The sequence below is a fragment of the Solanum verrucosum genome, unplaced genomic scaffold, assembly GCF_900185275.1.
Source record: "Solanum verrucosum unplaced genomic scaffold, falcon-dt-bn FXZP01000092.1, whole genome shotgun sequence".
Lineage (NCBI taxonomy): Eukaryota > Viridiplantae > Streptophyta > Magnoliopsida > Solanales > Solanaceae > Solanum > Solanum verrucosum.
This window is the reverse complement of record NW_026020351.1, coordinates 1-12140: the sequence shown is the minus strand read 5'-3', so window position 1 is coordinate 12140 and position 12140 is coordinate 1. Positions and strand designations below refer to the sequence as shown.

Here is a 12140-nt window from a genome sequence, read left to right as displayed (position 1 = left end):
CAACTCTCTTTACTGAGCGACACTCCATCCATATCCCTACTAGTGGTTTTTCTTTCATTCAATCATTACTTGTTTGACAGCTTAAACTAGGCTCCACTTTAGAGATAGGTTTTTGGTCTTAATCAAAATAGGTCAAGGGCGCGTCGGAACAGTCGGTAGCTGCTTAGTCTCATCCGAGAGTTTAATCTCCTTACTCCTTACTATTTTTTCAAAGAAAAAAAGAAGGGGGTCGATTTAGGCTCCTTCCCTTCCACTACGTAGCTGCGCTAGCAGGTACTACGAGCCCTCTGTCCCACGCATCTAACCAGCTCGCGTGGTTCACCGGTTCCACCGAAAACTCTCATTTGTTGAAGCGGAGCATAGTGAGCTTTAGGCGCTGAGCGAGAAAGGTCTCTTCTTTCCTTTCGATTTATTCACTAATCTGAAACTTAGCACTTGTTTTCTTATTGATTCCCGGGGCAGTGGCATTCTTGAATGAAGTGTATCTGAACCGAATTAGCACTTCTCAGATCAGGCTAGGCCTCTCCAGCTGAGCTGGGTGCCGGGGCCCTGGATGCGCTAGCGATTGGCACATAGGGGATGGTTGCCCGGGTTTCTCGGCCTGGTATCCTGCACCTCGCATTCATGATATCTACATTCAACTGTGCCCCGGAGACACGGTCGAAGCACGCCCGTCCAGTGTGCTTCTTTCACGACATGCTATAGTCCTGGGTGTCTTCCAGTGGTCTTCTAGCCTTAGAAGAAGTCGTGTCCGCCCCCGGCATCTGCAACGTCCTCCTTTGATATTCTAATCTGGGAGAACTAAAAGACTGACCCATTCAGTGACTTTCGCGGTCGCCCTCACTAAACCAACTTGAATCTGAACTACGATTCAGATCAAGTCTTACCGAAATAGGATTTCCTTTTCGTGCCATATGCGCTTAGACTTTACTTTTTCCCCCTTTTTCTTCCCGGTCTAATATTTGTTCTCGAAGGTCTTCGTTTCCGTGTAGAAGCAAACTCTCCAAATTTTGACCAACCTTTCCTTCAGTAATCTTACAACGAACAGGAGTTTTTCCATTGTAAATTCGTACGGAGCAATCAACGAATTCCGGTGAAATAGAAGATCTACGTGACCAAATTTTCCTGTTAAAAAGAAGATCTCTCTTCTTCTTCATTCTCAAGAGGAATGCATCAACAAAACTGCCCTTCCATATAGATCGTCGTGGCATGAACGAATTTCTTCGCTTCGATTCCGCCCCTAAAGCTAGCTCCTACTCCTCCTCCTTCTCCTTTAGGATAGGATCCTCCTTGGTCCTTTTTACATCACACTCGGCCGCCCAAGAGGACTGGCTATCTTTCTCTTTATACGCAATATCTTGAAAGGTAAAGAAAAAGATCTACCGTGGCCTTATGTTGGCATGGGATTTGGGTTACAAGCAGGTCATTCTTGAAACAGATTTAGAATATTGTTTGCATGCTGTGATTCATTTGATTTTCTCTAATCACCCTCAAGTACAACTAATCCAAGCTTGCAGGAATCTTGTTCAAAGGGATTGGCAGTGCTTTTGTAAGCATACTCATAGAGAAGAGAGAAGGTAAGATCGCAGTCGACTGGTTGGCATCTGAAGTTCTGAAGCATCCGCCGGGTTATCAACAGCTTCTGACCTGTTTGCCTGAACATAAGATACTTAAAAAAGAAGAAAGAAAAGGAAAACCTTATTGTAAATGGCACGAGAAATGGACTCACTATACAAATAATTGTGTAAATTTCAGGAATCTGATTCAAGATTACTTGGACAAAGGTTTGTTCCGGATAGCAGACCGACCAATGGGAATCGAGACATCACCGTTTACGGGAGCAGTAGAGAGATCAATATGATGTCTGCTGACTTAAGGAAGTTGTATGACCCACAGAAAAAGTTGGAGGTGGCTGAGCACATCCCATCCCACAAGAGTCAAGCCCTTCAACGGGTTAAACGTGCCATAAATGGGCTTTTAGTGGACTCAAAAAAGAAATCTTGATATAATAGATATCCCGGTAAGAGGAGGATAAAAAAAGCTTATGATGAGCCCATCACAGAGATGCACAGAGGAAGAGAACGAACGTCAGTCTCTTAAGCGACCGATTAAGAAATGCAAAGATAAGGGGAATGGTTAGTGATGAGGGCATAGGACAGAGAAATTTCCTTCTCACTCTTTTAAATCCCAGGGATTGCCTCAGGGAAGAGGCCAGTCCCTGAAAAAGCCATCTCGATTGGTATCATTCAAATGCGAATATAGGCCTGATTGAAGCATAAAAGTGAAATAATAATAATGAGAGGCTTTTGTCCGTTGATGGTCATCTTACCTGTCTCCTACGCTACGCTCTCAACTGGATCAATCGCTTTGTCCTGATTTATTGAAGAGGTGCCCTGTGGAACATGTTTTATGGAATTGAACTCTTTATTCCATATTTCTTTTCTTACTGATTGAATGAAACTTATGTAGTCGATCATGATGGGAAGATCCCGCTAGGATCTCGGCACCCCTCCTCTGCACTTATTCCATCTATTTAGTCAATGACTCAGCCTTTAGTCTGCTTTGAATGATCCTATCTGCACTTATTCCATCTATTTAGTCAATGTAAGTGATTTCATACGTCAAAGTCTAATGAGAAGATATTAAGAGTCAATGTAAGTGATTTCATACTCCATAAATATCAACTAGAATAGTTGGCAAAGGCAATCTTTCGTTAAAAGTCATTTCAGTACATATACACTATAGATTCTCTTCGTTATATCACTTTTATATCTCATCTATCTTACTTCTTGATTAAGCAGCCCTGGAATCACTTCACTCCGGGCAACAAGCCTACTCATCATCAAAGCTAGTCCAAGCCCATGCAAAAATGACCTCATTATCATGGGAGCCCTTTCCTTACTCCTCAATATAGTCGTTCTATACATTAAGATTTACAGCACCTATTCAGGAGCTGGGGAATCGGCTTGCAAGGAAAATCTTGATTGAAAGTCCATATCTTTCTATTTTCCTCTATCTCCGGCTAGAAAAGAATGTATGCGTCAAACTTTGATGTCTCACTGGTTTAAGATACGACGAGATAATCATCAAAGTTTGGGAATCTCAACGGGAATACCTCACTGCACCGGTACCGGTTATGAGCCACATTCAACGAAGAGTTTCTGGTCTTTGTCCCCTTAATGCATTATAAATTGCAAGGAAAAATGAAAAAAAAGTGGAATTCTATAGGTTTAGCTAAGACGATTTCGGAAATTAAAACTTATTCCTTTTTTGTTTGGTGCGAGCTCAACTTAAGCTATACATTGCTCCGAGAAGAGCGGTTTGGGTGCACCCAAACCGCTCTTCAACCACTTGCGGCAGAATTTCCAAATCTATTTAGTATGGAGATGTTGGCACAAGAAGGCAACTCTCATTATATATCAATCTTTTGCTCTGGCTACTATTGACTTGACTACATTGTCTCACTGAGCAGTGTTTTCTCATGGAGGAAAGAAAGATGGGCCAAATCATGCGGGTAAGTGCCCAAGAAATTTAATACTAGCTACTTCCACTACTGTCACCCCTAAGTATTGCGTTATCTATGAGAGTTGGCCATTTGAAGAAAAGACATCGGATTATACAAAGTGCCCCTAATGCTATGATGTTGACACAATCTAGTTGGCGGCATTTTCTAATTGAAAAACATAAAAGATTATTTGGATCATTGTTCCAATGTATCTCAGCCTTTCTGCAAGTTCCAATTTAGAAGGCTGAAATTGACCATTAGAAAACAAAACAATGGCCAATAAAAAGAATTCTCATTTGAAGTTGATTTTAATGAGCATAAAACCAGGCGAAGAGTCTAATTACTGCTTTTTGTTTCACTTTATAGGGTAGGGTCACCGTGCCTATGTGGGTCGTAGAAAAGAAAATACATAAAGCCTAACAAGCGATCCATGCTTCCTTGAAATTTGCCAGAATTGTCATCACCTATGGTTGATTAAGAAAAAAAACTGAAAACAAGAGACCTGGTTTTTTTTCCAGTTTCTAATTCCAGAATGTCTGCATCTATTGTTCTTGTTATAGATAAATGTTTAGATGAACTACACCTCCTGAATTACATCCCTCCTTGCATGCATTTGTTGATTCACTTCCCTCGACAACGAGAATTTAGAGTATATTGTATGGCCGCACAGTATTTTATGATTTTTCGGAGGAATTTATAGCATCCATCTGCTAATGTGTAATGTGCTGCCTGGTGACAAATCACCAACTCAGGAGTCCTTGAAAGCCTTGATTACGGAACTGACATATACTTGTCCCCAATGCATGCATCATCAGAAGTGGCACACAAAATATTCTCATCACTGAGGCCATACAAATTGAACATTCCAGAAGCTTCTAGAGACCGGCGCCTGGGTACGGCAATTGAGGTTGCTCCTGCTATAATTCAAGGGCCATCAGCAGAAATGTCTCGAGGAGTAGTTAAACGGGCAGGAGATAATAAAGAATAATTGTGTGCACTGGTGGACCTAATACTTATGTACCCGGGCTAGCGCCCTCTCTCTTCTGTGCCCTCTCTCTCTAGCAGAATGCTATCTGTTCTTATTCATATATTACCTTCCATTATAAAAAATAAAAAATAAAAATGAAAAATGTTAAGATATTCTTAATGATATTCGGGCTTCTACCCAGCAGAGTCTTCCATAACTGACCGACCGGTGAAAGGATAGCCGGACCCGTTGAAAGCCGGCAGTTATTGATGGCTCGGAAAGAAAGCTGGGCTAGGTCTTCTTCCCTTAGAGAGGCTTATTCTCCTTTCCCGAGTTCTCAAATATTTGCTTTTGTCTCTGTTTATTCTATTATTAGTTCTATTGTTCCGATCCGCTTGTGTTTCAGGAAATCAAACCGAAGTCAATTCATTCAACAAGATCTGTTCGGATCAGATCTACCAGCGACCGGTTTACGGAACAAGGAGTTAAGCAAGGGCCAGGAGATTGATAAAAGAACCTGGCCGAAGTAAGTCTTGTGTTCAATTCCGCGGTTGGAAGGATTTCTTTCTGCCATCTGTCTTTCCCTTCTCTCTCTTCTCTTAGCAAAGGTAGGTGAAAGTAAAACCTTTGGCTTGCGGGCTCAGGGACTGCAGTCAGCTGCTTCCCCTGTAGCCGTCAGCTCGTTCTTGACAGATCCGATCGGGTGTTCATAATCTGGAGTAAAAGGATTCGAACCTTTGCATGCCGGTACCAAAAACCGATGCCTTACCACTTGGCTATACTCCATAGGCCTGTTTTGGACGGTAGGAACGGGGAGAGGGGGAAGGGAGAAGCAGGGCTCGAAGAACGAGCCGAGCCGTGCAAGGACGCGGGGATATAGCAAGTAAGCAGCAAGGTTCTCCCCTTAGGACCGACTACAACAAGCTCGCGACTCTAATAGAAAGAAAGGGTAAGCTCTCTGCTCTATTTGCTTGCAATGCTATGCCTATCAAAGTTGGCGAAGGCTTCTGTAACCTTAGACTCGTTACGCTGTTCGACCGAACTCGTTGGCTCCGCGTCCACCGAAAGTCGGTAACCTTCGTCACCGTCAGCATTTGGTACTCTCTCGATAGCTTCAATAGTTCACTGAAAGCCTTTGGTGTAATAAACCGCAAGCCCTTCAGAAAGAAAGACATAATATAATAATGAATTAATTAATAAACATTAATAATTCAAAAAAGAAAGGGTTGGTTAAGAACTATTGACTGTAAACCATAGCAGTTACAGTCACTCAATGGAGATGTTCGCCTTTGTTTGGAATGAAGATGGATGAACAGGCACTTGAGCCTGGAACTGATGAAATTCGGGGAAAACATGGAAGCGGTCACTATACTGGGGGGGCAAGACATGACCGCGACTTAAGAAAAAAGTACCCTTGAAAAGACTAAAGGAACGGGGGAATGACTACCTGTAATAAAGCACAGGCTAATACGAGCCGACCAGAAGAAGCAAGGCTTAGATTACCAGATCCTGGACACAATCTTCCTAGAGATGGAGAGCCACTTGACTGTAAGGAAAGGGGCCCTTGGGCCACTTGCCTCGCCCTTTTTTTTGCACCTATCCTTCTTGCTTGCTTACCTATAGCTCTCTTGTCTTAGTGACTCTTCCTCTTTTCTAGGTTTTTTTTCTGAGTGTTAAAACGATAGATTTTTCATTTGCCAATGAATTGGATCCGCCCCGATTCGATCAATAATGGGATTCTTGGCTAGAGAAAGGTTCTGTGACATGGACGCCCAGCCCAACTCGGTCGGTCGGTTGGCCCACCTAACAGATGATGATATTCTCGATCGATTTGATCGAATTTCATTCTTTCTCACTATTCAGAACAGTGGAGCTTTCGATCAAGATCTTCTCGCCTCACCCGTTTGGGCTCTCGCTCGAATCGGAACCTTTATGCGTAGGTAGGCTTTCGACTCAATCTAATAGCCTACCTATCGGGCGCCAATAAAAGAGAAAGTTTTCGCATGGGCTCATCATCTGATGCAGAACCGATGCGAGAGGGAGAAGCGGGGATTGATAGCTTTCAAGAACCAGTGGAAAGGAAAGACTTCTTCCCTGCATTCCTTCCTTTCCAAAAAAAAGGAAATTTGTTTGGGCAAAAACCTTGGTAGTTTTCAAACAAATCCAATGTTGGGCCAAGCCTTGCCAGCCGGTAATAGCCGAAGGCATAAAAGGGGGAGATAGGGAAGAGGAGATTAAGGATAGTCACTCCACTCCATAGATAGTGCACACAGATTCTTCTTTCATTTTCCATTCCTTTCGGGTCGGAAACGCGGGCTGCTAGTGGGGCTGTGCCCATTCTCCCTCTTCTTCCGCTTTACAACCGGAATAAGGAACCTTAGAATTCACCCTACCTGTCGATGAAAAAATGGGATTTGAGAGGAGCTGAAAGCCACTTGACTCTAAGGAGAGGACCACCCGCTAGCGGATCAGAAAGATTTGTATGGAATGTCCTACTCCTGCCTGAGCTTTCCGATCAACCAATCCCCTATTTCAGGGACATCTGTGTTAGGTAGGCCCAGGGATCACTGATTAGTCGAATGAGCCCATCTCTCTGGCCTATCATTTGTTGGTCGATCCGGCTGGCGGCTCCTGCATCTCCTGCCTCTCTATGGGGCCCTTTTTTTAGACTAGTTTGCTGCTAGGAGTCCCTAGAGTCGAATTAATAATCAATAGAAGTCCCAATAGAAGTTGACTGACCTGGCTCTTCAATCGACGATCTACTGCTCCCTCTTAATAGCAGATGCCCATGCTTGATTCGAAAGCCCTAGCCATCCCCAGGTATTCAGTGTCTGGTTCGATAGACCAGGAAGAAGTCCAGGAACCTCCCACCCCCTCTCAGTAGCTCTCCCCCTGAATCCACTCCCAACAACTAGCAACTTCTGACAGCCGAATAAACAACGAACATTTAAACAATTCCTGCCTACCTGAGATGGAGGGAGGCATGACTCGTCCTGGACCTGATCTTGAATCCTACACCGTTCATGATGCGATGGAAGTTTCTTTTTCCAGATCAACCTAGTCACGGAGCTCTCAACTGAGTTGTTTAGGTTCTGGAATTCCATCTCTAGTTGGGGCTTTCGATTCGAAAAAATGTGGTGCGGGTTCATCTCTCTCGACCAGTTCAGGTGAGAGGGAGGATGTAATTCAGCTCGAATGAAGTGAGAGGGCTGAAAAGGAAGCTCGACCTACAGGGAGAGGGAGGGTGATCGAGGGGACCCAGACTTTCGATCTCTTCTCTATGGCGGGAGGTTTCTTTCGTATCAAGAGTGTGTTGGGGAGGCCAGGGAAGATGGATTGGATCGAGAGGCGATGCTTATGCCTCTTCTTTCTCGATAGGATTCCCATCATTTTCAGTCTACGGCGAAGGAGACAAGGGCGAGGCACCGAACATGTTCTACCCTCAACCTCCATCCGTCATTAGTAATCTCAATTCGCTTTTCCTATTCACTAGTACACTGCGCGCTACAACTAGCAGCCCCTTTACTAGGTTGGGAAAAGGCTAGCGCGCTAGCGCGCAACGGCTGATGAAAAGCCAGCAACTTCTTAGGAGTCAGATAGGGTTGGAACCCTATACAAGGGGCTGCTTGCTGCTCGCCCCTATCTCTAAAGTGGCTTATGCACTCCACTTGTTACCACTAAACGACGAAGCCAGGAGCGGAAGGAGGGACTTGAACCCTCAACCTCAGCCTTGGCAAGGCTATGCTCTACCATTAAGCTATTTCCGCCAGCTAGGGTAGTGGCGAAGCACTACTGAGCAATTCACGTATCACTTGATACGGACGACTTCTGTTTTTCCGCCGGACCACAGTCTTGACCTCCGATCGAGCTACGAACACGAGTAGATAGGCGGTTAGGGGGGGAGAGGGTCGGCTGGGCCTGCCTTTTCAATCAATCTCCGGCCGCTCAGTGCCGCGATTGGTGCGAGTTGTAAGGAGTCTTGGTCTCGAGTCAAGCTGGGGCGTCATTTCATTCTCGTAACGGGAATGAGTGCACCGCAAGACCAGACAAGTTGCTCCCTCGCCTCGCAGCGGCGGCATCTGTCTTTTAAGTTAAGTCATTTCCTAAGACGGCTCCTCTTATTCTACGATAATCCAAGCTGCAGCGGCACCTCACGAACTTCTTACTGGGGCAGTACTATAATAGGCATTTGCGAGTGTTTGGATGCACGTGTTTTGTTCATATTCCTGCGCAGTTAAGAGAAAAATTGTCCCCAAGGCAACCACTTGTGTCTTTCTTGGATATGCTCAGTCCGGGTATATATATGCTATGACGTGAAATCCAAGAGAGTCGATGTATCCTTAATGCTCTCTTTAATAGGGTCGCCTCATATTTTCCTTAACCTAATTAATCAGCCCCGGGGGAGAATGATGATGGAGATGTATTGCGGCCTTCTCCTGTTCATCAACTCGAACCTCATTCTTCTGCAGTTGATGTTACGGATTAGCCGCACTCTTCAGGCCAGCAGCTTTGCTCAGCATTTTCTGCCGACTGTCAGCCTGTTCAGCTGACCTCAGAGGATTCCTGTCACCCGGCACAGCATGTTTATTCTCGGCGGCGATTACAGCCTCTTTCCCAGGGTCAGGCTACTCCAGAAGATCAGCAGTCTAGCCCAGTTGCTTCCCTTCCAGTCGCTTCCTAAAATTCTGGATCCCGCTCTCAGCTTCGTCGATCCTCTCAAGTTTCTTATCCTGTTGAAGGCTTATGAATCGTTTTCCCCAAAACAAAAGATCGAGCTTACCTCATCTCAGTTCAATCTTCTCATGAACCTGAATCATTTGCTGAAGCCTCCAATCATTCTTGCTGGAGAGATGCTATACAGGAAGAAATCAATGCCCAGGAAAAAAATAATAAGACTTAGTCTCATTGCCTGCAGGGAAAGAAGCCATTGGCTGCAAGTGGATTTACAAGATCAAGCATAAAGCAGATGGCTCGGTAGATAGATACAAGGCTAGATTAGTAGCTAAAGGATTCCTTCAAGAATATTGAGTCGAACCCCTTTCCTTACAGTCAAGTGGCCCAAGGGCCCCCTTTAGAGATAGGGAAAACATTTGCTTCAGGTTGCTAAACACCATTCGTGGCATTCTTGCCTTGGCTGCAATCAAAAGGTGGCCTTATTTCAATTTGACGTGCAGAATAGAATGCCTTTCAACAACATAAGGGAAGGGGGCAAGAATAAGTTTCTATTCAGCCTCCTCCAACTCCAGGCTTCTCTTCTCCTAGGAATCCTAACTTGGTATGCAAGCTCAAGAAAGCGATTTATGTTACGGCCTCCGGCAAGCTAAAGCAGGCACAAGAGCTTGGTTTGAAAGGTGACAGCAGCATGTATAAGAGCCGAAATAGGAGTAGAGGAAGGAGCCGGTTTTCAAATAAGTAAATCGGATCATTCAATGTTTATAAGGAGGTCGACATCAGGTATTGTCCTTCTTCTGCGTGGATGACATTGCTTTCTCTAGTAATGACTTAGCTTCGATAAATGCGCTTAAGAGAAGATTAAGAACCCAGTTTGATATGAAAGATTTAGGAGACTCAAAGTCTCTTCTGGAGATTAAAGTGATGAGGTCGCAAAGAGTTTTGGAACCCAGTGCAAGTATTCATTGGATTTATTGTCAAAAGCTGGTCTTTCTGCATGCAAACCGGAATAAGATATAAAATTAGCCTCAGATGCAGGAGAGCTATTGGATGACCCATCTACTTGCAAGGAGACTTGTTGGGACTCTTTTCTACCTGACTAATTATCGCCCAGACATTGCTTACACTTACAACATAGGAGGGAGTGATCAGCCGATTTTTATATGGACAAGCCGAGATCATCTCACTTAGAAGCTGCTTTTCGGATTCTGCGATACATCAAAACCTCACCGGGAAGAGGTTGATTCTTGTCTACGTCATCCTCTCTTCAGCTGTCTTGTTACTATTATACTGATTTCATTAAGGCAGTAGATTATTCTGATTGGATTTCGAACATCGTCCCCATGCCCAAGAGGGATGGACGTGTTCGCGTATGCATCTATTTTTCTCAATAAAGCATGTTCCCAAAGATGATTTTCCGCTGCCGAACATTGATTTGCTTGTGGACAAGACTATTGTTAAAGTATGCCTACTACTCTTTTCTGACGATTCGAAATTCTCGTCGTCGGCTTCCTCTCCCTGTAGGTCGAGCTTCCTTTTCAGCCCTCTCACTTCATTCGAGCTGAATTACATCCACCCTCGAGGTAGAGTTCGTTTTGTAATAGGAGCCCCGTTGGGCCTTTACGGAGCTTGGCCTGCTTTCGCATTAACTCACCATTTGGTGATTTGGTTCGTAGCAGCCCAAGTATATCCAGGAGTTCCTTTTACACGCTACGCTATCCTCGGCGACGATATCGTCATCGGAGATGAGCGGGTGGCTGAGCGTTATCGCGAGCTAATTCCGCCACTGAATGTTCCATTTTCGTTAGAGAAATCGTTAGTATCGTCAGTTGGTGCTTTGGAGTTTGCTAAGCGGTTCTTCGTACGCGGAGTGACTAAGGACTTTTTTCCTGTCTCCTGTCACATGTTAAGATCCTTAGTTAGTTCCATATCCCTTGTTCCTGTAATGAGGGCTATTATGTCTAAGAATCTTCCATTGTCGTATCGTTTACGGGAAGCTGGGTACCGGGTGTATACTCGACGCACGGCGCCTCCTAGGAGACACTGGAATCGGCATTTCCTCGTCTTTCACTCACCGAACGGTGTGTGTCCTCTCCCCTTTTGGATCTGGTTAAGCGCAACCACTGGTAAACACTTAACCTCTTATCAACAAGGTATGGTGAGGGGACCTGATTAGGCTCTTGACCCCTCGATTCCCGAGAAACTCGGTGATCTCGAAGTTTTTCGAAGCCTGGTCAGAGTACGACTGGTTAGGGGGGCATGGGTTTTGTCCGAATGGATGAAGTCCATTCTCTCTTACTGGTCTTGGTATTACACTATCGCGGAGGAAAAAAAGACTCCCATTGAGGCGCTACTTAGCCCGTAGGTTGTGCCACTGGTGACTAACCATACAAATAAATTTTATAATTTTAATAATAACTAATAACGGCGCAGTCTTCCGGTGTTACGACCTGGTGCTCTCTTGTGAAGAGCCAAAAGCTCTTGACGTAGGGAGGTTCGGTCCAGTCTGTTCACCTCAATTTGCGCCCTATTTGAGACTAAAGCAGGCGGGGTGGCGACCTCGTCTTAAGATAAGATATAGGCAATAAGACTTTAAGCGCACCTGAGCGCCTTTGCCCATAGAGAATACTGGGGACGAAAGTCTCTGGGGGGGTTCTATGGAGCAAGTCTCCCATTGCTTTCGCAAACCAGTGGGGACAACCCCCCAAAAAAACGAGTTTTCCACGCGGCGATCTTTATTTGAAATATGAGCCGCTAAAATTTCTCCCTTTTGAATGTATTTACCCCTATGAACCTGATGCATACAAGTCTTTCTGTTTGTTGGAAGGCTTATACATAATACATAACCAAAGGAATGCTTATAGTGTACCCATTACCTGATAAAACGATCTTTTCCGGTAAAAAAAAATGATCTTTCCCTTGTGTTCGGCTATAGCGGAAACCAAAAAATCTAGAGCTTATGGTCTTTAGTTCCAACCCATTCCAAACAATGCCCTC

General features: G+C 44.6%; 1 protein-coding gene and 1 non-coding gene across 2 annotated transcripts; one reads left to right on the top strand and one right to left on the bottom strand.

The window, feature by feature from the left end:
* The first annotated feature begins 6203 nt into the window (after positions 1-6203).
* On the top strand, positions 6204-6622 carry LOC125837491 (maturase K-like). Its single transcript, XM_049516595.1, has 2 exons — positions 6204-6408; positions 6498-6622. The coding sequence occupies exons 1-2, from the start codon at positions 6204-6206 to the stop codon at positions 6620-6622; spliced, it is 330 nt and encodes a 109-aa protein (XP_049372552.1).
* Positions 6623-8167: 1545 nt separating this feature from the next.
* On the bottom strand, positions 8168-8239 carry TRNAG-GCC (transfer RNA glycine (anticodon GCC)). The gene has a single exon. It is a non-coding gene; the product is annotated as a tRNA-Gly (tRNA).
* Between the last annotated feature and the right edge of the window lie 3901 nt (positions 8240-12140).

Coding starts and splice junctions, on each gene's coding strand:
- LOC125837491 (XM_049516595.1), top strand. CDS start 6,204: ATGGGATTCTTGGCTAGAGAAAGGTTCTGTGACATGGACGCCCAGCCC. Junction 6,409..6,497: donor TCGAATCGGAACCTTTATGC/GTAGGTAGGCTT, acceptor CATCTGATGCAG/AACCGATGCGAGAGGGAGAA.